General features: G+C 35.0%; 1 protein-coding gene across 1 annotated transcript; it reads left to right on the top strand.

Moving 5' to 3' along the window:
- Nucleotides 1-21,134: 21,134 nt before the first annotated feature.
- LOC149193648 (calcium uniporter protein 5, mitochondrial-like) lies at nt 21,135-22,936 on the top strand. Its single transcript, XM_089406806.1, has 2 exons — nt 21,135-21,783; nt 21,926-22,936. Exons 1-2 carry the CDS (start codon nt 21,277-21,279, stop codon nt 22,364-22,366), a joined length of 948 nt encoding a protein of 315 aa, XP_089262932.1. The 5' UTR covers nt 21,135-21,276; the 3' UTR covers nt 22,367-22,936.
- Nucleotides 22,937-23,159: the final 223 nt, after the last annotated feature.

Raw genomic sequence — 23,159 nt, forward strand, 5'->3', positions numbered from 1 at the left:
TGTCTCTAAAACCTATTTCAAAAGTGTTGAACTAAAATCTATGAAAACTAAAACTGAAATGCTAAGAGGTTGATCTTATTTATGTACAAAATTCCTACTTAAAAATAACTCTAAATTCAATCGAGTGAAATCATATTTCCAACAACACGATGACATGTTAAGGGTGTAGGATCTTATACCATTATGTTCTTAGATTTTGAAAATAAGAATGTGCATGAATGAAATAAACTCTTCAGATGAAAAACTTAATACATACCCTGATAGTGACATTTCATCGTGACTAAAGAAAGCTGCCATGTATTATGTTGCATGATCATAAAATGCACGAGAGAAAAATTATCCGCTTCAATTTATTGAATAATTTCTTGGCATATATATTTTTTCATAGGGTAACCACAATTTCTTCTTGGTTCTTCAACTTTGGGCTATATTTGAAAAGAATTATCTATATTTAAAACAAGAAATATATGATCAGATTGTTGAAAATTCCTTACATTCATTTCAAGAGAAACATTTTATTCCTTCCAACAAAAAACTTCTTCATCAACTTCTTTATAAAATTTGTTTGTGAGTGAGGTTGTTTCAAGAACTACACTAGAATCCTCCTCTAAATCATATGAGTCATATATTGGAGGATCTTCTTAAATACCTGACCTTTCATCTAAACTATAAGAATCGAAAATATGGGTACCAAAAAAATATATAAGATAAGACCTGTGAGGGTTAGTTTACAAATCAATAACTTGTTCATTCCCTGAAGAAAACTTGTTAGAAGCGAATGCAAGGGTTACAATTTTAAAAACCCAAAGTGAAACAAATAGGTGAGGATTTATAGCTAAAGAATGGTTCTTTTCACCCTCAAGAATCAACTCTAAAATTTTATAACACCTAGGGAAAAATTCTCCATTTGATCCCCCCAACAATGCAAATTGATGTTGTTACCCTAGAGACAATTCCTGGATGCAAGGGAACCAATGCCTAGGATATATATAAGAACTTATAAATATTTTTTGACATATGGCTAAAGAGTGATGTTGTGAGAGCTCTAATGACTAGTCTAATTCTAAAACTTATATTTCAAAACTAGAGTGGCCAAAAAAAATGAGGATTGTAGAGTTTATTTTTTTTGCTTAAAGAGGAATCGACAACAGGAGCAACCTCGAAACTCACGTTACACAGGGTCGATTCTGACCGCTACCACTATAACCCCTAGGAAACTGCGCCCGCCCCTCTCCGCAGCTCCAGGCTAGTTTGGGGGAATTGAACTTGGGACCTTCAGTACGGAGCCCGCCTTTCTAACGAACTTCGCCGCATTGTGATTACCAACTCACCTACCCCCATGGGGCTAGGATTGTAGAGTTTAAATTGAAAGGGTTATTAGAATAAAAATAAAGGAGAACATGTTTTTAGTTTAGGCATTTAAGATTTTGACCTTCAACTCTGTAGAAAGGAAGGTGAGTAGAATGAAAAATTATGAATGACTTTCTGGAAAGTGAAGTTCCTATTAAGGTATTTAAATTAAAACTAGAGTACCAACAAGTAAATTCATAGTCTTAGATTTAAAGAACCATGTTGCATCATACACTATTCTAGCAAAAGAAAAGCACAGATGAATTGAAAAACATAAAAAGTAGAAACAAGTTTGTAACTTGCCCAAAGATGGAATCAAACTTGTATTTATTCTTCAGTTTGAGAGATATTTCTCATTACATATTATACAGGCTTTCAAACTTTGATTCCTTACAAAATGTTGTTTCATGACTTTTATCTCTGCCCTAGCTTAATCGTTTCAGTCAGTTGTAAAACTAACTCTTTGACAATTATAAAACTATCCCTTTAAATAAAATAAAAATTACAAATATTAATTTAAGATATATATATATATATATATATATATATATACATATTCGTTTTACAAAACAAAATTCGACTTAAAAAAAAAAATTACAATATGTATGTAGGGCTTTTTAATTAAAACAAAAATATTAAGTACATGTAGGCCCGAAGTCTTTGTCACGTGCGTTATTGGAGATGAGTTGGACATTTTGTAAACTTTTGTGGTGGTTGAATGGCACGCAGGTCCCCCATATCTTGATCATATACACGTCACTGCACACGTCATAAAAAATTTGTGGTTTTGGGAAACCACAAACCACTTTGTGACGCCCCTTATTCTGTCAAACTTTGTTAGGCAAGGAGTCGTTGATTTTTTTCTAATTGGATTGAATTTAGGAGTTGACTAACATCCATCATCGATATTGTTGAAAAAGTTTCCATTTATTTTTGGCATACACCTTTAATAAGTCCTTCACTAGAGTGCATCAACATCTCCATCTTGCGCATTTTTTTTTATTTGATTTTTTCATTGCAATAAAAGAAACATGGGACTTTGTAGAATTGATATAGTGATGGACCGTTGCTCCATCAATTGCATTCAAATGTGGGGAAAGAAGGGCAGAAGTGTCTATCATTACCATCTTGAGGTTCATTCAAGAGAATCATGCCTACTCCTCCTTCTATATGAACTATTTCATCTTTCCCAATTCTTGAATGGATATCGCAAGTGTAGGAAACTATCTTTTCTTTTAACTTTTTTTGGGGTCCACACCTAGAGTGAAGCAAAGAGTTCTTGTTGTCATGTTTGATTCCAGAGATTTGGCATTAACTTATGATGCAAGAGGATACATTTTCTTCTCTGATAATTGGTACTATATTTTCTTCGATGATGCTTGATACCATGGTACCACATTGTAACTGTCGCTGGTATTGGATCAACATTTCTAGCAAAAGAGACAATTTTTTATCCTTTCTGGACAACATGGCATGGAAGGATCCAATGGAAAGTGCATTTTGAAAGGAATTTGTCTTAGGAAAGTTAGATCCAATAGAAACAAATAACATGTCAATGACACCTCAAATCCCTATATCGATCACTACATGAATATTTACATTGGAGCCTCCATTGTCAATCCAACTATAATAACCCTAGTCAAAAAATTAGGTAAAAAAATATAAGACCACAGTCATGGGACACTTATTCCAAGATGAATTGTGGGCAAAACATCCTAGTGGGTGTTCATTTTGGTTATTATGAAGAAGGAAATTGGCAAGGCAATGGCAAAGGCTATGGAAAGGAAAAATGGCATTTTTTGGAAATATATTTATGAAAATACTAGAAATTAGGAGAAAAAGAAATTTAAAGGTCACAAGTTGCATGTGAGGAGGAAAAAAATGGAAAATGAAGAAAATATAGGCCTCGTTAATAAAAAATCTTATGAGAATCAATTCATAGACTTTTGTTAGTTCAGTTTGGAGCTCTCTCTCTCTCACTCTTGGACACTTAGAGTTTTCTTGGAGCACTCACTAGATCAAGAAAATCAAAAGAAGGCAAGAGGAAGAAAAGATTAAGAAAGGAAGAGCAAAATCTAGCAGCTACACCATGAAAATTTGCAGGTGTCGATTTGCATGTATGATTTCCTTTCTAGTTTTGGCATGCATGGTTATGCACGTGTGTTCTTGGTTCTTTTGCTATCACAGGCATGGGATTTTCCAGGTGTGACAATGTTTTTTAACCTAGCCTTTCCATTTCTGGATAACCAAGGTCTAGTGGGTTCTTTTTTATGTGGTTGAGCTTGATTATCCGATGGACTCGAAGTTGAGTGGGGTGATCCCAGGATTATTCACAAGGCCTAGGAATCCCGAGATGGGATACATGGTAAAGCCTAAATGTGAACACCTCGATTGAGCCTACGGATACATTGAACAGTAATGGAGGGATACGCGGTAAGGATCAGTGGTGAGTACCCTTGATTGGGCCTAAGAAACCTGAGATGGGATACATGGTAAAGCCCAGAGGGTGGAGACCTCACAAGCCTAGGAATTCTTTGACTGATAATGGTGGGATACATGATAAAGTCTAGAGGTTGGGACAGAAAAACTCCTAATAGTGTAGGTGGAGATATCCAATGGCATCCATGCTTTTTTTTGCCTAGTGATCCAGTGAGGATTGCGATAAAGCCTAGTATTGTATGTTTATTGTTTTTCGCCTAGTGATCCGGTGAGGATTGTGGTAAATCCTAGTATTGTATGTTATTGTTTATCGCCTATTGGCCCAGTGGGGATTGCAATGAATCCTAGTTCTATTGTTGAGGGTGAGGTGGTGTAGACTCAGGAAGCCCTGGTTGATTTTGGTTATAAGTGCCATATTCATGCTTGGAATATGGCATGGGGGTGATTGGCTAAAAGAAATATTTGGTTCAACCAATCTATGGTTAGATGGAATGTGGTAGATCCTTACTAGGTTGGAGTTTGCATTAATTGATGAGAACTATTTATCCTTGGTATTTTATGAGAAAATGTATTGGTTTATATGAGACATTTATGGATGATGTATCCTTGATATTTATGTTGGTTATATGATGGTTATGAGCATGTTTTATGATGGTGAGGATGTGTGCCTATCATCATGTTTTGATTTGTAAATGAATGTACAATGAATATATGACCTAATAGATGATAATGCAACTAATGTGATAAGGCATCAATGCTTCTTAGCAATTCCCAGATAAATATGAGACCCCTATGCTAAGATCTATTGTTATGACATGTAGAATGTATATTTGTGGCATGTTTAACTAAATTCCTGTCATGGCTAGTAGGGGTTCAATCAAGCCTTTGTTCAAGTATTTTCATTTGTATCATTATTTCGATATTAATTTTCATTCCTGAAAGTTTCATGGAGTTCTGGGAAGTGGCTTGAGTCCTGGCCCTGAAAAATTGGCACAAAATCTAGGGTCGCAAGCTCAGAAATAGTTGAAAAAGACTCCAGTCGCTTGCATGTTAATGCTGTGAGAGAAACTGGAGGTCCCTAATCACATGCATTCCCATGTCATGGGAATGGCTGAGGCTCTAAGGAAGTGAAGTGTCAAGTAGTTGGAGGGATTAATCACCTAGAAGGGTTGGTTAGCTCTTGTAGATTTTGTGGTATGGGTAGAAGGTTAGAGTGGTTGTGTTGTGTCAATTCCACTTACTTAAGATGACCTAGAAGGTTGAATCAGATTGTAGTAGCCTCTCGTCATATGTTTACCCCAGCGGATCAGTCAACTTGGGTAAATGTGGGAGGAGGGTGTTACAGAGTGGTATCAGAGCATGGTTCAACACTTGGACTAGTTGGGTAGAATATGTTTTTCATGCATGCATGTAATTTGTATATGTGCTTGTTAGGTATGCATGGTAGGTGTCATTGTTATAGTTGTTTTGTCATTTAAAAGTTGACGATGTTGTTGTTAGGATGTGTTTGTCATGAATGCATGTCGGATGTATATGCATTTGCTATGCATGCATTGTCATGGTTATAATTATGCATGTATGATAGGCCAAACATGCATTGTGAGGTCATTGTATGTAGTTGTGTCATCATTGATGTTGATGGTTGTTATTATGTTGATGTGTTGGTTGAGATAGAGCAGGAGATGTAGATCACCATAGTGAGATTGTGGCACTAGCCTTTGGGGTAAAATTACATCGTCATACATGTATTGTATGCTCGGCATGTAAGTATGTTAGTTAATGGATTGTTATATGCAATAGGGTTATATAAAAGTTTTTCATTTTATTGTTGTTGTGGTTACATGCATGGTAGATGCTAGTTTATTAGTGTAGTCATATGCACGTGTTGGATAGTCATGCATGGTAGTAACTTGTTGTTATTTTATGTTAGTTAACTTGATGAGTATGTTATATGTTGTTGATGAGTATGTTATATGTTAAACTGTTGTTGTTATATGTTAGTTAATTTGATGATTAGGGTTATTGCCTTTAATATTTTGATGTTGTATGTATCATGATAATTTGGATAGACCAATGCAGATGGGTAGAGTTATGACATTTAGGTATGAGTTAATATATTGGTGATAGTGTGTTGTACTAATATAGACTGATTGTGCATATGTGATTGTTATGCATGAATGACAATTGTTTATGAGCTTATGATGTGAACATGTTAGCTAGTTATTGTTATGGATATCATTAGCTTATTTATGTTTGAGTTGATGTGTTGTGAAGTTATATTGTTCTAATCTAGATTGATTATGAAGCCATGATAGCCTCCCATAAGATAAATTAAGGTATGAGTATTCTTATGTCTTATACTTGGTGCTTAACTATTTGGTTATGTCGTCTATTTGGCTTTTGAGTGTTTGATTATGTCATCTAGTTTATTTATCTAACATTGTACATTTATAGTCCATTTGAATGTTTGACAAATTGCATGATATGAGTATGTGTCTGTAAGATTGCATGAGGGAATGATCTTTTTTTAAGATGGTTGTGTTGACACATTATGTGTTGAGACAAGTAATATCTACTTGAGTGTAAGTAGGTGATAGTTGTAGAATTATGTATTATGACTCATGAATGTGAGTTGATTGTTGATTGTGACATGGCTATTAGACTTGGTAAAGGTTGATTTCAAATTAGTAGATATGATGGCTTGATCTTTGGAACATGTAACTGGAATATGTGAGCAGTTGTAGGGAAACTTCCTTAATATTAGCATGACAAGGTAATATTTGATTTGCTCATATAACTAGCAGCTAGGTGATGTGATAACACATAATAAAGACTTGATTGTAGGAATGTAAAAGGGTAAAAGAAGGGAATTAGGTGAGGATTCCTTTGGTTATGGTTGGAAACCGCAATTCCAAACAAATGAATGCTTTGAATATAGGAAGTCTTCATAGCCTAGATTTTGTCTAACATTATGTGGATATATGTTATATTCCTAAACATGTATTTGACAGATATATTAGCTAGTTTCTAGTTATAGTTGGGTTTTTCGTGAGAATTGGAATCCCTTGAGACATGGTATGGATGTGTTCAGTTTCAAATCAGCATGCTTCACCTAAGAAGGTAAGATACCTAGTATACTATTATATTTTGTATACACTGACAATTATGTGTTTATGGAAGTATGATACAGGGGATTGCATGACAAAGAGATTTCCATGAAATCTTGGAGAAGGCTCAAGTTGAGCTTTCCCTTGGACGCTTTGGGAACCATGGGGATTGAGTCATGGTGTTTGTTGCTAGTTTTGTGCTTTTGGTATTTTTGATTTGTTATGTTTGATATGCGGTCTTGATTGTGTCTTGTGCATGATCATTCCGCTTTGTTTATTGTATTTCTATTGGATTTCATGGTTTTCTATTTTTCTCTTCTTTGTCTTGCCTTTAATGTTTTGAGAGTCTTGGGAATTGGTTGGGAAAGATGAAATTTAATGGAGTTCGGGAAGAGCTAAATCAAACTCAATAGGTAATGTAAGGCCTGGATGAAGCTTGCTGCATGTATAAGGGAAGTTGAAGGCAAGAATATGACAACCAGTTGGTCTGGATGGGTCCATTTTGGTAAATGGATGGTGCTAGTACAAATATGAGAAAAGTAATAAGGAAAGGTAAAGTAAATGGATTTGAGGTGCCAAATTCCTTGGCTATTTTAAGAATCATTGTTCTCAATGTTGTGCATGTTGTGAATAGATAAAGGGGGTTTTCTTAACATTGACCTCATGGTATTTGGTAATTATGTTGTGATAATGATTGTGTTGATGTCTATATATGTATACATGTATGTATGTATGTATGTATGTCATGTCTGACAAGCTCATCATGGATTACGATTATTTTATGCTAATGTATATATATATATATATATATATATATATATATATATATATGTCACTATTTGACAGGGTTGTCAGGGATGATTTTGTGGAGGAATGATTGTTGATGTAGGTGAATGGCATGAAGATGTTCCTAGATATGAGGAATCAAGTGGGAAGAGTAGTCTTGACAAATCTATGAGGTCAGTATCATGTGGACATGAATTGATATTTGCATGCTTGTATTATGCCTATGTTTATGTTATGACATGTAACTCTGAGGGATACATTAGTTGAATGAACGCAGTGAGATCTGTGACATGCTAGGATAAGCATGGATGGTGGAGAGACAATATAAGCAAGGTTTCTTGGTAGAGTCAGTGTGTGGCCTATGATTGTGCAATGCTGCTATTGTGTATATGTTGTGCATATTGTATACTTAGTGATTGTACCTATGGTGACGTGTACATGTAGCATATGTAATATTGGGTATATATGATGTTGTGTGTCTATTGTATATATGGTGTTGTGTGCATATTGCATATGCAGTACTGGGTATAGATGGTGTTATGTATATGTTGGATATGTTGTGTTGTGTATATATTGTACTGTGCGCATGATGTATATGCAATGTTCTATGCATATAGTGTTGTGTGCATGTTGGATAAGCGGTGTTGTGCACATATGGTTTTATGCCTATGTTGTATATGTAGTGCTATGTACATATGGTGTTGTGCGTATGTTGTATATGTGGTTCTATGTACATATGGTGTTGTGTGCATGATTGTAAATGTGGTGCTATGTGTATGTGGTGTTGTGTACAGGTGGTGGTTTGTACATGTTGTGCATGTGCATTGTGTACATGTTGTACATATGGTATTGGTGTACATGTGGTATTGTATGCATGTTGTAAATGTTGTTTTGCCTGCTATGTATGAGTATTGTGTAGTTGTGGTATCATGACATGTGTATTTGTTGTGTTGTACTCTATGTAGTACATGTATTATGTTGTGTTGTATGGCAGATGTAAGTACATGTATTATATCATGTTTTACTCCGAGTGTAGGTGTATGTGTTGTGATGTACATTTTGAATGAGTACATGATTAAGGAAAAGTAAATGCACAAGGTGTTACTGGGTGTGGAAACCGATCTAGTTTGTGTGTGGAAAGGAAAAATGATGAAGGTAGAAGCGAAGGATTGATTAAAGGATAAGTATCAATATTGTATTCCAGTTTTTACTATGCATGTGATCTATAATTCTAATTTATGATGGTTACATGTGATCTATGATTCTGGTTTATGATGATTTCATGTGATTTATGATTTTGATCTATGATGGTTGTGTTTCGAGCTAACTGGATATGATATGTTTATACATAATGAATTGATCAAAGATGCCAGTTTGACTTGTTGTGATAGGAAGTAAGCAGGATTGTAAGTGTACCTTATTGATGAGCTACTAATGGGGTATGATGTGAATTTATTTCAATTTATTTTAAATCTAATGGAAGTTATGTGTTTGGTACATGAAGCACATAAATGCCCGTTAGGTGGTTGAAACTGACTGCAAGGAGTAGAAGCAGTAGTAAAAGGAATTAGAACATGCAATAGTATGCTAGTAAATCACTTCAGCCACAGGGCCATCGTGGGACATTAGTACCCAATAGTGTCCATTGATTCTGATGTGACGAAGCCTTTCCAAAGGATGGATCAGTTGGGATAGGGGATGCTTGGGAACTTAGAAGGTGAGTGACTGCATGGAAGGGGGTGACCAGATTGCGGAGGGACTGTGTAGCAGAGAAGGGAAGGTCGGGGATGGATTTGTTTTGGTCATTAGCATTTCAAAATGAATTAGATGCACATTAGGAGTGTTCCTTAGAATAATGAGTTTGTAACTATTCACTGAGAGGAAAACAATGCAGGATTGTAGTGCTGTACATTGGATGCATCTTTGACTTTGGCAGTGGATTCTAGACTTCTTGGGAAGGAGGTGAATCCTGGTACTACTTTTGAGGGTGGAAGTGTAAACCTCTAGATTCCCTTGTTGTTGATATGGGTATCATATCCTTTTATTTGTTGGTTGGGAAAATGTGCATATGTGTATATTATTGTAAATATTGTATTGAGATAGATTTATAAAGCTCCATAGACAGTATGGTTATTTGCTGGTTGAAGCAAATGTGCATAAGTATATGTGGTTGTTATTGTAAATATCGTAATGAGTTGTGTTATAAAGCTCTAGTAAATGGTATGATTGTCATATCTTTAGTAGTGGTCATTGTAAATACTACAACGAGTTGTGTTATAAAGCTCCATAGGTAGTATGGTTTGGTTTTCAACGATATTGTTGGTTGTAGGTGTCAATGAGCGTTGGGAAAGGTGTTCCCCCAAGGGGGAGGGTTCTGTAACAACCCTGGTAAAAAATTTATGTAAAAAAATATAAGACCACGGTCATGGGACACTTATTCCAAGCTAAATGGTGGGAAAAACATCCTAGTGGGTTTTCATTTCAGTTAGTATGGCTAAGGAAATTGGAAAATGAAATGGAAAAGGCTATGGAAAGGAAAAATGACAATCTTTTGGAAATTTATTTATGAAAATAATGGAAATTAGGAGAAAAGGAAGGTGAAAGGTCATTAGTTACATGTGATGAGGAAAATGAAGGAAAATAATGGGAAATGAAGAAAATGAAGGCCTCATTCATAAAAAGGCTTCTGAGGATCAGTTCATAGACTTTTGTCAGTTCAGTTTTGGAGCTTTCTCTTTATTCTCTCTCTCACACACTCTTGGACATTTAGAGTTTTATTGGAGCACTTCAGCATTCGATCGAGAAAAGCAAAATAAGGTAAGAGGAAGAAAAGATCAAGAAATAAAGAGAAGTATCTAGTAACTACATTAAGATTATTTGCAGGTATCAATTTGCATGTATGATTTCCTTTCTATTTTTGGCATGCATGGTTATGCATGTGTGTTCTTGGTTCTCTTCTTGTGACAGTGTTTTTAAGTCTAGCATTGCCATTTCCATATAAACATGGCATGGTGGGTTCTTTTGTATGTGGTTGAGCTAGATTATCGAATGGACTCGAAGCTCAGTGGGGTGGTACAAGGATTATTCACAATGCCTATGAATCACAAGATGTGATACATGATAAAACATGAATGTGAAGACCTCGATTGAGCCTAGGAATCCCTTGATCGGTAATAGCGAGATCCATGGTAAATCTTAGTGGTGACTACTGTTTATTGGGCCTAGGAATCCCAGGATGGGATACATGGTAAAGCCTAGAGGGCGAAGACCTTGTAGGCTTTAGTAGTAATGGTGGGATACATAGTAACGCCGAGAGGTTGGGATGGAAAAATTCCTTATGATGTAGGTGGACAGATTCGGTGGCACCCATGCTTGTTTTGGCCTAGTGACCTGGTGAGGATTGCGATAAATCTTGGTATTGTATGTTTATTGTTTTTGGCCTAGTGATCCAGTGAGGATTGAGGTAAAGCCTGGTATTTTATGTTATTGCTTATGTCCTAGTGATCTAATGGGGATTGCGGTAAAACCTGGTTCTATTATTGAGGGTGAGGTAGTGTAGCCTCGGGAAGCCCTGATTCATTTTGGTTAACAGTCCCACATTCATGCTTGGAATATGGCATGGGGGTGATTCGCTGAAAGAATGATTTGGTTCAGCCAATCTATGGTCGGGTGGAACGTGGTAGTCCCATACTAGGTTGGATTTTGCGTTCATTAATGAGAATTATTTCTCCTTAGTATTTTATGAGAAAATGTATTGGTTGATATGAGACATTTATGACTGATGTATCCATAATATTTCTATTGGTTATATGTTGGTTATGAGCACGTTTTATGACAACGGGGATGTATAGCTCTCATCCTGTTTTCATTTGTAAATGAATGTACAATGAATATATGACCTAATAGATGATAATGCAATTGATGTTGTAAGACATCAATGCTTCTTAGAGATTCTCATATAAGTATGAGACCCCTATGCTCAGATCTGTTGTTATGACCTGTAGAATGCATTTGTGTGGCATGTTTGATGAAATGGATGTCATGGCTAGTATGGGTCCAGCCTAGTATTTTCATTTATATCATTGTTTCGATGTTACTTTTCATTCCTGAAAGTTTCATGGAGTTTTGGGTAGTGGCCTGAATCTTGGCCCTGAAAAAGCGGCATAGAATCAGGGTCGCATGCTTAGAACTTGTTGAAAAAGACCCAAGTTTCTTGCATGCCCATGTCATGGGAGCAATTGAGGCTCTAGGGCAGTGAAGTGTCAAGTTGTTGTAGCGGTTGATCACCTGGAAGGGTTGGTTAGCTCCTGTAGGTTTTGTGGTATGTGTAGAAGATCAGATTGGTCGTGTTGTGTCAATTCCACTTCCTTAAGGTGACCTAGGAGGTTGAATCAGATTGTAGTAACCTCTCATCACATGTTTACCTGAGCGGATCGGTTAACTTGGGTAAATGTGGGAGGAGGGTGTTACACCAGCAAACCTTGTAAGTTGCAATTCTTGTGTAAGGATCTCCTCCTCTAGTAGTCCCATATACATATCTATATATACTTGTGTTTTTCACAAAATTTTGGCCTGCTATAAACAAAGTATGTGATTCACGTCCTTCCTCTCAACATTCCATGAGTTTTACTTGAAAAACCTTTATCATTTTTACCTCGTAATATTTAGCTACAACATAAGGGATGGAGGTTGACATACAATGAGGTAAGGAGGTCAAGCCAGATCCAAACTAGTCAGAGAAGATGTTGTCCATCAAGCTTCTAAAATAGAATCTTCTCATATTCATTTTATTTTTACCTTTGTTAAAATAGTGTTGTACCCTATGAATAGGAAGAGTGTGACAATGTCGCATGTGAGGAGTTATACGCAGTGTGGAAACCTAGTAGCTTCATAGATAATTATGGTCCCACCTATGCCACCCTTTAAAATTAGGGGTTTAAAGGTATTTTCATAAGCTTATTATCTCCCTGAGTGAGTCTCTCTTACAAATTCTTTCAGGGATTGCTGGAAATTATGCTTCAAATGATGAAGGATAGGGGTACAACATCATCATTTATAAGCGTGACAAAATAATGTGTAACAAAATTCCCTCTACAGTATGAAGTTAGAAGAGGGGTGATGACTGGAATACTTTATCATTTGAAGGAATCGAAACAAGGGATCAACCAGTGAGAAACCTACCAACAAAATTAATGGAATTACAACTCAATAATATCATATGGTCATCTCTAAGGTATGCATTCCCATATACATACTACAAGTCACTCAAAGTATATGTATGGAAATTCTTAGATCCATGTAAAATGAGGAAGGTCATTTCCACCAAAATACATCATGAATCCATGCTTAAATGAATCATGATCATAGCCACCGAGCATACCTTATGGATCCATGCAACAATCATAAATACCCAAATTACTCTATTGCAACCTGGACATAATAGACATGGTCCAAGGACTTCATCTCTATCAAGAAAAAATATGAATCTAGTCATGTGAATTGATGTGTTGAGGTTGAACATGGTAGAGACTGCCTGATTACAGGTCAATGATGAAAATTGTCAATAGATGCAAAAGGAACCACCAATAATGACAATGGCCCTTAAGGTACTCAAGTCAATTATATGGAGTGTGAATAAATGATTTGAAGTCAAAAACTCATAAAATTAGTCGATCGAAGGTCATTGATGTAAACCTATCATCGAAGGTGAGAAAAACTATCATTGAAGCATGCAAGCTCTAAGGTACTGAATGATTTTTAAATCAACTTCTCAGGTAATGTGTTGAAGTCGATAGGAAGTGATTCACTATAGGAGGGCCTTGATGTATCCCCTATCAACGACATGAAACAGATGTAAAAAAATTGAACTGGAATAAAGCACAAAGTGATTTAGAACTTACTTAGGGATAGCCGAAATGATAGAAGGCTTTAAGGACTATAAAATCTAGCTAATTCAGATATGGAAGACATGATAGAAGGCTTAGAAATTGAAATCAGGTTGAACTTCTCTTGAATTAATATCAATGCACAAGAATTCTCTTGGCAGCAATGAATCAAAAATCCGATCATAGATTGAAGTATAAGACTTTAAAAATGGGTATGATGAATGAGAGATAAGTGGATTTCCCAACCTGGACATAAGGACTGAAAGGGTGTCTTGTTTAAGAGCGACTTGTTGCCCTACAAAATAGATACATATTCTCTTCCCAAATTTCCCATACCATATATGGAAATTACATATTTATTTTTATGTGATCTTGAGGAGGATAACATATTCTTGAAACTATAATCACATCCTTCAGATGATTCCTTCAGAGTATTTTTAATGAACCTTGGGAAGGAGTGATACGGTTGCAACTTAGAGATGGATCCTTTGTTTCTTAAGTTTTACAAGTCCAATGAGGGCATACTTGATGGTGTGAATACTTGTTTCTTTATTTCGAATAACAATAAGTGCTCACATAAGCATTTAATTTTCAATTCAGTGTCTATTAGAATTATGAGTCCCTTTGTGTGTATGCACAAGTACTAAACTCCCACCAATGCAAGTGTAGAAAACCTAAAGGCGATGGGAAATCGAAGCCAATTAGGATTCAACTAATATATTGTCTTAGTCGCAAAGTATCCTAAGTATGAAGGTCTAAATCAACATTTAATCCTTGTGCATTTTTCCAATTAGAAGTAGAAAAACCTATCAGGCTGTAATTTTGCAGAAACTTCTATTGTTTTGTAACAGTTCTGTTGATCTTGCAGCGGTCGTGCCATCACCTCTATACACACCCACAATTAAAGCATGTCCAAAAAAAGTGCAAAAATAGAAATGAGATAAATCACACTAGAACAATCATTAACTACTTTAGGTTTTTCTACATTCTCTAACCTACTCCAATATCCCACTTCCTCATTATGTTCAAGTATAGAACAATAATCAATGTAATAATAATGAGACCCCTTCCTTTCATAGTTGCCTAATATTTAACATGCCTTGATAACCATATAGAGTTAGGGTTAGATAATTTTCATGGCTCAACCAATGGTTAGTTATATGGTTTAAAACCCTATAGAATCCTTTTGAAAGGGCAAGTGTAAGTAATGGAAGTTTATGTGGTATCTAGTCATAGCCATGGTGATTAATAGGACATGTGAACTTGTAGGAGACATAACTTCCTCATAAAAATTCTAATTAAGATGATCTTTACACCATTGGAAATATCTCAATGTATAGAACGATGTAAAAAAACTATGAAATTGATTCGAAATATCCAACGGAAGTTTCAAAGTGGGTCTTACTAATATAGTGGAATACTATGTTTTGAGAGTATTGAATCTAATTCAAAATCCCATCACAAGTCCTTAGATGCTTCTAACCAAACCCCCCCAAAAAATAAACTAACATCATGATAATAATTTTATATGCCCATGTATCCATGAACGAAAGTTTGTTGATCTTATCAACTTGGTGTCCATGTTCTCCCAAAGTGTATTCCAAACAACATCGAGAAATTAAGTATTTTTATCTAAGATGAATCTCCTTGGTATTCCAAACTTCAACCAAGCGTTTTCAAAGAACATGTTCACTATAGTGTGTCCCTTGATCATCATTTTACAAGGCGCCGCTTGTGTATGCACATCTTACTAAACCTATTAACTACCAAAAATTGATAGCCATACCCCATGTTCTTGGAAAAACAACCATGAAATCGTGAAGATGGTCTCTCATGGTCTATTAGGTATAACACACAGATTTTTTTCATCAAATACATACCTTAGTGAAGCCCCCTAAGCACTTCCCTTCATCTTAACAATGACACCCAAGATAAATTAAATTTCGTAAAAGACTCAAGCCTGTTACGATATTATACTTATTAAGAACTCAATATGTCACTTGCAAAATTAAACCTAGGTGAAAAAGATAACACTAATCAAATCAATCATTTAATTTAACATTATATTTTAATTTTATAACATAGTTAATATTTCTAACGATAACATTGAATAGTGGCCAACAATGACTTAGAAAGAGTGGTCACTAAAGACTTAATGATTCTGTCGATTTAGGAACTATGAAATGAAAATATATATATATATATTTTTATATATATGACGTCAAAAAAAATAGTCTTCATACGTCAAATTTGCACTATTGAAAGTCATCAATAATAATAATATATTAGTAGATAGTTGTAACTCTCGAGACTAAAGTCAGTTTAGCATTAACCATATGTGAAAGTTTTACAACAAAGTCACTATATTTATAGTAACGAGTGAAATCACTAGTTTATAGCCTATATGATTTTTTTTATTGCAATATCTCAAGTTTCCAACCGATTCATAAAAGAGGAGGTTGTATTAGCCATCGTAAACTCAAAGTTAATTAGCCATCGTAAACTCAAAGTTAATGCGTGTACCAGGAATTTCAAATTTATGCGGTTTTTAAGTGTTTTTTATATTAATTCATTTCACTATATTAATATATAAGTTTAAATGTTTTAAATTTTAAATTTTTTATAATTATTAACAACTTTAATCATATTTTTTTATTTGATCTAAGATTTTGTGATTCATGATAATTTTTAAGTTTGTAGATAAATTACATAAGTATTGTTTGAGGGTCAATTTTTCGAACCAATTAATGACTTCATTATCAGATCAAGATGAAAAACCAATCTACCAATATGATTAAATAGCAAAGGGATGTATCAAGATCCAAAACTAGTCGTTAGATAATAATATTATTTTACTTTTGTACTAACGATTAGTAAAGAATTTTTTTACTCATTAAACCAAAAAAAAGAAATTTTATTAAAAAAATTAATTATTAATTAATTATAACAAACTAGAGAATAGGTTAGAAAATATATATATATATATAATATTGAAATTTTAAAAAAAATGTTCTTATATTTATATTTAATCATTAATCTTGATTATTAATGTTAGTTTTATATATATATATATATATAATTTTTAATCTCTTAATTTTTACTCTTTAGTCATTAGAAAATGGTATTAATAATTAAAATTTTATATTAAATTTTAATTAAAAAAATTATAAGGAGAGAGAAGGAATCCAACTCCTACTTAATTTCTAACCATCATCTCTATTGAGATTATGAGTCTATTTCTCAATTTCAATGGTCTCTCTTAACTTCCTATGGTGGAAATTATCAATCCTAGCAAGGACACGAGAATCTTCTATATAGTCATGGTGTTTCGTTTTCTCTGCATGCTCAACAATTGTTGAGGAGCGGGAACGATTATGCCCAATGTTTGTTGCTTGCTCTTGAATCCTCAGGTTAATGGAGTGACCGGTTTCCCCAATGTAGGGAATCCCACATGAGCAAGGGATTGAGTAAACCCCTTTCATTTCCTTGGGCTTAATAGGGTCTTTAACCGATCTAAGGGAGATCATAATAGTTTGAAGGGGCTTGAAGGTAGCAAAAACATTGTTTTTCTTAAGAACATGATCAATCTTATCAGTGGTACCATGGATAAATGAAAGAAGAACATTTGAAAAATGTTCGCCCCGAGACTTTGTATTCAAAGAACCTTTACAAGCTTTTTGGAAGGCTACAACACCTTGACGCCTACTATAACCATTCATTTCAAAAACTTTAAAAAGATGGGATTTATCTTCCTCCAGGTGGTTTTCATCAAAAACCCTTAATGCATGGGTAGAAAGAGTGTTAAGAACCCCAAATTTTTGCATTGAAAATGATGAGAACTAGCATGAAGATATTATTCAATGCGAGTTATCTTGCGAAAAAACTGGTGATACAAGGAACCATCTTCATTTCTGGAAAGGAGAACGAAAAGGAAGGTTGCCATCAACTTCAACCTCTATTGTGAATTTGATGGAGTTCGAAATAGAATTAAGATGGGCAAGAAACAAATCCAACTTCTTCTGACCATGGGACCAAATAGCACAAGTATCATCAACAAACCTTTTCTAGAGCTTGGGTTGAAATTGAGCATAGGCCAACGCTTTGGTCTCGAAATCCTCCATGAATAGGTTAGCAACAACAGGAGAGAGCGGAGAACCCATACCAACTCCACAAGTTTTCTCATAAAACTCACCCTGAAAACTAAAGAATGTAGAAGATAGGCACAAACCAACCAATTTGGATGTATCATCATCAGTGATTCGATTTATGACGTTAATGGCCTCATTAATGGGGATGTTAGTGAAAAGGGAAACAACGTTAAAATTAACAAACAAATCTCTGGGTTCAAGATTGATATCTTTAAGCTGATTGAAAAAGGAAGCAGAGTCCTTAACAAAGGAGCTAGTGTGACCAACAAGAGGCTTAAGCTTTTGAGCTAAAAATTTAGCAAGAAGATAGGTAGGACCACCTATCGTGTTGACAATAGGTCTTAGGGGGACCCCTTCTTTATGAATCTTAGGAAGACCATAAATTCTAGGGGTGAGGGGGTTACTCTCAATAAGCTTCTTGCTAAGGGGGTCAAGAGCAGGGTTAGATTTAACAACATTGATGACCTCCTTAGATACTTTTTTAATAGGGTTCTTCTGGAGTTTCTTGTAACTCCCACTATTAATTATTTTTAATAAAATTTCTCCCTTTTGGCTTAATGAGTAAAACTTTTCTTGACTAGTCATTAGTACAAAATAAAATAATATTATTATCTAACAATAAAATAATATTATTATCTAACAGCTAGTTTTGGATCTTGATGCATCCCTTTGCTATTTAATCATATTATTATCTGCAAGCTTCTTAAAAAAACATATTTTTTTAATTTAATTTTAAAAATAAATTAAATCATTAAAAAATTACAATAACACCCATACAAACCTACAAACTATAAGTAAATACAAATTATGAATAAAAGTAAGAAGGAAAGATAAATATAACAAATACTTAAATGTCAATGTTGAAGTATGATTTAAAACTAGTACAACCACATTAAAAATATTAATGTCGTTGATATAGCCAAAGGCTTCATAAATATAACAAAACAACTATTGCAACACTAAGAATGTCTTATCAATGCACACATTTTAAAATATTATGGGTTGACTTTAACTTAAGAAAAAAAAGAACAAAAATACATATGTTATTGTAAAATTGACCATTTTGCTAAATTAAATTTGCTTATATATTAATTTTCCCATCTAATTAGAATATTAACTTATTAGAATTGGAATAATCTCAAATCCCTAGGAAATTGGTGGGTGGGGAACCACCTTGCACAAATCTAATTTAGAAAAAAATGAAAATTACACATCTTATTGTAAAATAGACCATTTTGCTAAATAAAATCTGCTTATATATTAGTTCCCCACCTAATTAGAATATGAGCATATTAGAATTAGAATAATCTCAAATCCCTAAGAAATTGGTGGGCAAAGAGCCGTGTAACACAAATATATGTATTTTTAAATTTATTAAAAGTCAATGCAACCTAACAAACTTTGTAACACACTACAACCATTGATATACATTAAGACTAAGCATATTCCCTTAAAAATCAATCTAAACCTCTAATTTAAAAAGAAAAATTTAACTTATCCTCATCCACCTTAAATTGAAATAAAAAAAAATCTTTCAACATTTACTTCTATCCAATTAAAATAGAAAAAAAAATCCAAATAATTCTTTAAATAACCCTAATGAATTGTTTACATTCGCAAATAAGGCTCCCACACAACATACTACTCATTTCACAATTCTGTTATAATAAGTTCTCTTGCTATTTATAATAAACAAATACATTTATTTTAAATGCCTAAATATTTATATACTTAATAAACAAATATTTACGTATACAATACTGTTACTTAACAGATTGGTCCACCTCTTAAAAGGGTAAACATAGCCAAGGGGCAAGCCTGTCATACCAGTCAGACACGATACCTCAACAGAATGTCCGTTTTGCATTAAAAGAACGTGAGTGTGAGTCAGCATTATGTGCAAGAAAGAAATTTGCCAGCTCACATTTTAGGCTTCTTTTAAGCCCTTTCTATTTGTAAATAAATAATAGATTCTTAATATAAACTAAATGGTGGCCATTTGTGTCTCCTCCCAACCGCAGGCCAAATTAAAAGGTTCAGCGAACGTGGACCCAATCCTGCTCAGTGCTCACCATGAAAAAAAATTCGACCTTGAATGTTCAAGAAGCAATCTTGCTAATGTGTCCACGACATCAATCAAATCCGTGAGAAGCCACGTAGACTAAGTCATGTTTTGCATGTGGTGGCTAATAAAATTATTAATAATAATAATTAGGGTTGAATTTAAAATAAATGCAAGTATTATCACAAATTCTAGTTTTTGGAATTTTGGTGTTTGGAATCGATTTACAGTTATCTTGCCCATGTTCAAATCTCCTCTGAAAGCATTATTCATAAATCCTTTGTGTAAGAAGACAAACAAAATAAATGCAAGTCCCATTACCAACTCCGATCTTTGAAACACCATAAACAATTTTGAGTTTGTAGTGTAAGAAGATACACACAAAATAAATGCAAGTCCCATTACCAACTCCGACCACCATAAACGATTTTGAGTTTGTAGTGTAAGAAGATACAAACAAAATAAATGCAAGTCCCATTACCAACTCCGACCTTTGAAACATCAATTTGCATCTCCTCTGGAGGCATGAGTTTGTAGTGTAAGAAGATACACACAAAATAAATGCAAGTCCCATTACCAACTCCGACCACCATAAACGATTTTGAGTCTGTAGTGTAAGAAGATACAAACAAAATAAATGCAAGTCCCATTATCAACTTCGACCTTTGAAACATCGATTTGCATCTCCTCTGGAGGCATCACCCATAAGTCCGTAGTGTAAGAAAATACAAACAAAATAAATGCCAGTCCCATTACCAACTCCGTCCTTTGAAACACCATAAAAGATTTTGGTGTTTGAAATCGATTAGCAGTAATCTCACCCATATTCTACACACCACCCATATTCTACACACCATAAACGGCGTATCTCACCCATATTCTACACACCACCCATATTCTACACACCATAAACGGCGTATTCTAATTTGCAATAATCTCACTCATATTCTACACAGCATAAACTACATATTCGAATCGATTCGCAGTAATCTCACCCATATTTTACACACCATAAACAACGTATTCTAATCAATTTGCAATAATCTCACCCATATCCTACACACCCTCACCCATATCCTACACACCCTCAACGACGTATTCTACCCACGACGGGGACACCTCTTCGTTTTGAACGTGGGAGGAGTTGGGTAGGCACATCTGTGAATACTTCAGTTATTTGCTCATTAACGTGCACGTATGACCACCTAATTATTTCATTTTGAAAAAATTTCCACCCTACAAATCTCATTTTATTAATATTCATATTAAATTTATTTAATTTTTTAATAATTATTTTAAATTTATAAAATAAATGTGAAGAGAACGTTTGGACAGGTGGTCGACGTAGCTGTAAAACCTTTACTTCTCTGGAAGAAATTTACAATCATGCCTTCGGCCAAGGCGTAACTTGAGGCATTGGCCCATATAAAATCGCCGCTGCTTGTAGTGTTCTTCGTATTCTTTGGCAGGTTTTATTAATGTACCTGTGAGCTGCATCAATGGCTGCTCGCAGGCTTCTCAGTCAAGTCTTTCAAGAGCGAAAATTGTTCCGCACGGCTCAGAATTCCCTTCTTGGCAACGGGTCTGCCCTATATGCAGATATTGTTGAGTTTCAGAGATTCGATCCATGGTTTCTGCAGAGGCGGAGCGTTGTTATGCCCGCGAAATCTCGTGCCTGCCCCTTCTTGCTCAATGGCGATGGATGGCGGGAGGAATTAAAGAATTTGAATAATGCAGTGAGAGACCGTCTTCATCAGGAAGTCGTCAGCCCGCTGGAAGGGAAAAAATCTGCCGAGGAAGAGAGGAGGCTGCTGAGGCTTGTGCAAACGGATTCTCTGATGAAAAGATTGGGGCAGATACCCCATGCCTGCATTTCCCTCAAAGAATTATTACAAACTTCTAACGACTGCGCGGGAAAGGAACATGCGAAAGAAGTTGTCAAATTGCTTGATGAAGCTGAGAAGATTCTCATAGTCGGTGATCGCGTCTACCTACGGCCCGAACAGGTACCGGATTCGATACTTGAATCTTTAAAGCTCCTGTCGTTCTAAGATTTCTTGATTTTGGTAGGGTTTCTAGATTTCTTGATTTTGTTAGGGCTTCTAGATTTCTTGTCTTGATTTAAATTATTTTTCTTTCCTTTTCCAGGTAGCAAGGGCCTTCGAGAGCGTCCTGCCTCTGCTAGACGATCGCCGCAGGGAGGAGCTGCAAGAGATGGAAAAGCAAAAGGACGAAATAGACCTGGAGGCCGAGAAATTAGTTCTCAAAGAGCTATGGTGTGGGTTTGGGTTTATGGCCCTTCAGACGGCCGCTTTAATGCGGTTCACCTTCTGGGATCTCTCGTGGGATGTGATGGAACCCATGTGCTTCTACCTTACCTCCATTTATTTCCTAGCTGGCTATGCATTTTTCCTTAGGACATCTACCGATCCCACATTCGAGGGCTTCTTCCAAGCTCGCTTCAAAACCTGGCAGAAACGACTGATAGAGAACAGGAATTTTGACATCCAACGATTTAAAGAACTCCGTATGATAACCAAGCCGTCTCTGAGGCAGTCTGCCAGTCGTGGCCTCTTAGATGCGATTTAGGGCCGATGCCATTCAATTCTTCCCAATTTTCATGCTTGTGCCCACAACGGATAACCGACTGAATTTCTTTTCCCATTTTTTTAACCTTTTTAGTTTATGGGGTTTAAAACTGGTCCAAGACTGCTCTGCATTTTACCAACCGAATTCCTCCACAGTTTTCCCGTAAAGTTGCTGTAGGCGACCCAACAAATTCATTCTGCCTTGCTAACACACAGGTGCCATAGACTGCGATTCCATATTTTCTAATCTTTTAATCTGAATATTCCGCAGGATGTCAAGAGTAGATTGAAAGCGAGATCGGGTCCTTCCTATATCTCATAATCTTCTAACTAGCTAAGTTACATAGCCTAGCCATATGATAATTAATATAACATTTATCATACGCATTAATATATTATATGTTATATTAATGTGTCACCATGAAATCATATTATATAGAGTAATGGTTAGGACTAGTTATTTAAGTTTTTTAAATTACCAAATGTAAGATCAGAAACATGAGAGTAGTAGTGGTATTTGTGTATATTGGATGGTTAATCTTAGGCTTTTTGAGGTATGGTTAGAGTTTATGATTTCGGTATGGTTAGAGTTTATGATTTTGTAAAACTCATTTTTCAAGTTAGTCATTTAAGCTCATTTTTTAAGCTAGTTATTTAAAGGCATTATCATAAATCTATTTGGATTTAATGATGTATTTAATCAATGATGCAATAATATCTTTAGTTTATTAGTCATCTTGGATAACCAATAAAACATCACTTCTAATCATGTTTTTATTTTGTAATATAGACTA

This window comes from Pinus tabuliformis, chromosome 2_2, assembly GCF_031772625.1.
Source record: "Pinus tabuliformis cultivar Carrire ecotype Pingquan chromosome 2_2, CPIR1, whole genome shotgun sequence".
In the NCBI taxonomy this organism is placed as follows: Eukaryota; Viridiplantae; Streptophyta; class Pinopsida; order Pinales; family Pinaceae; genus Pinus; species Pinus tabuliformis.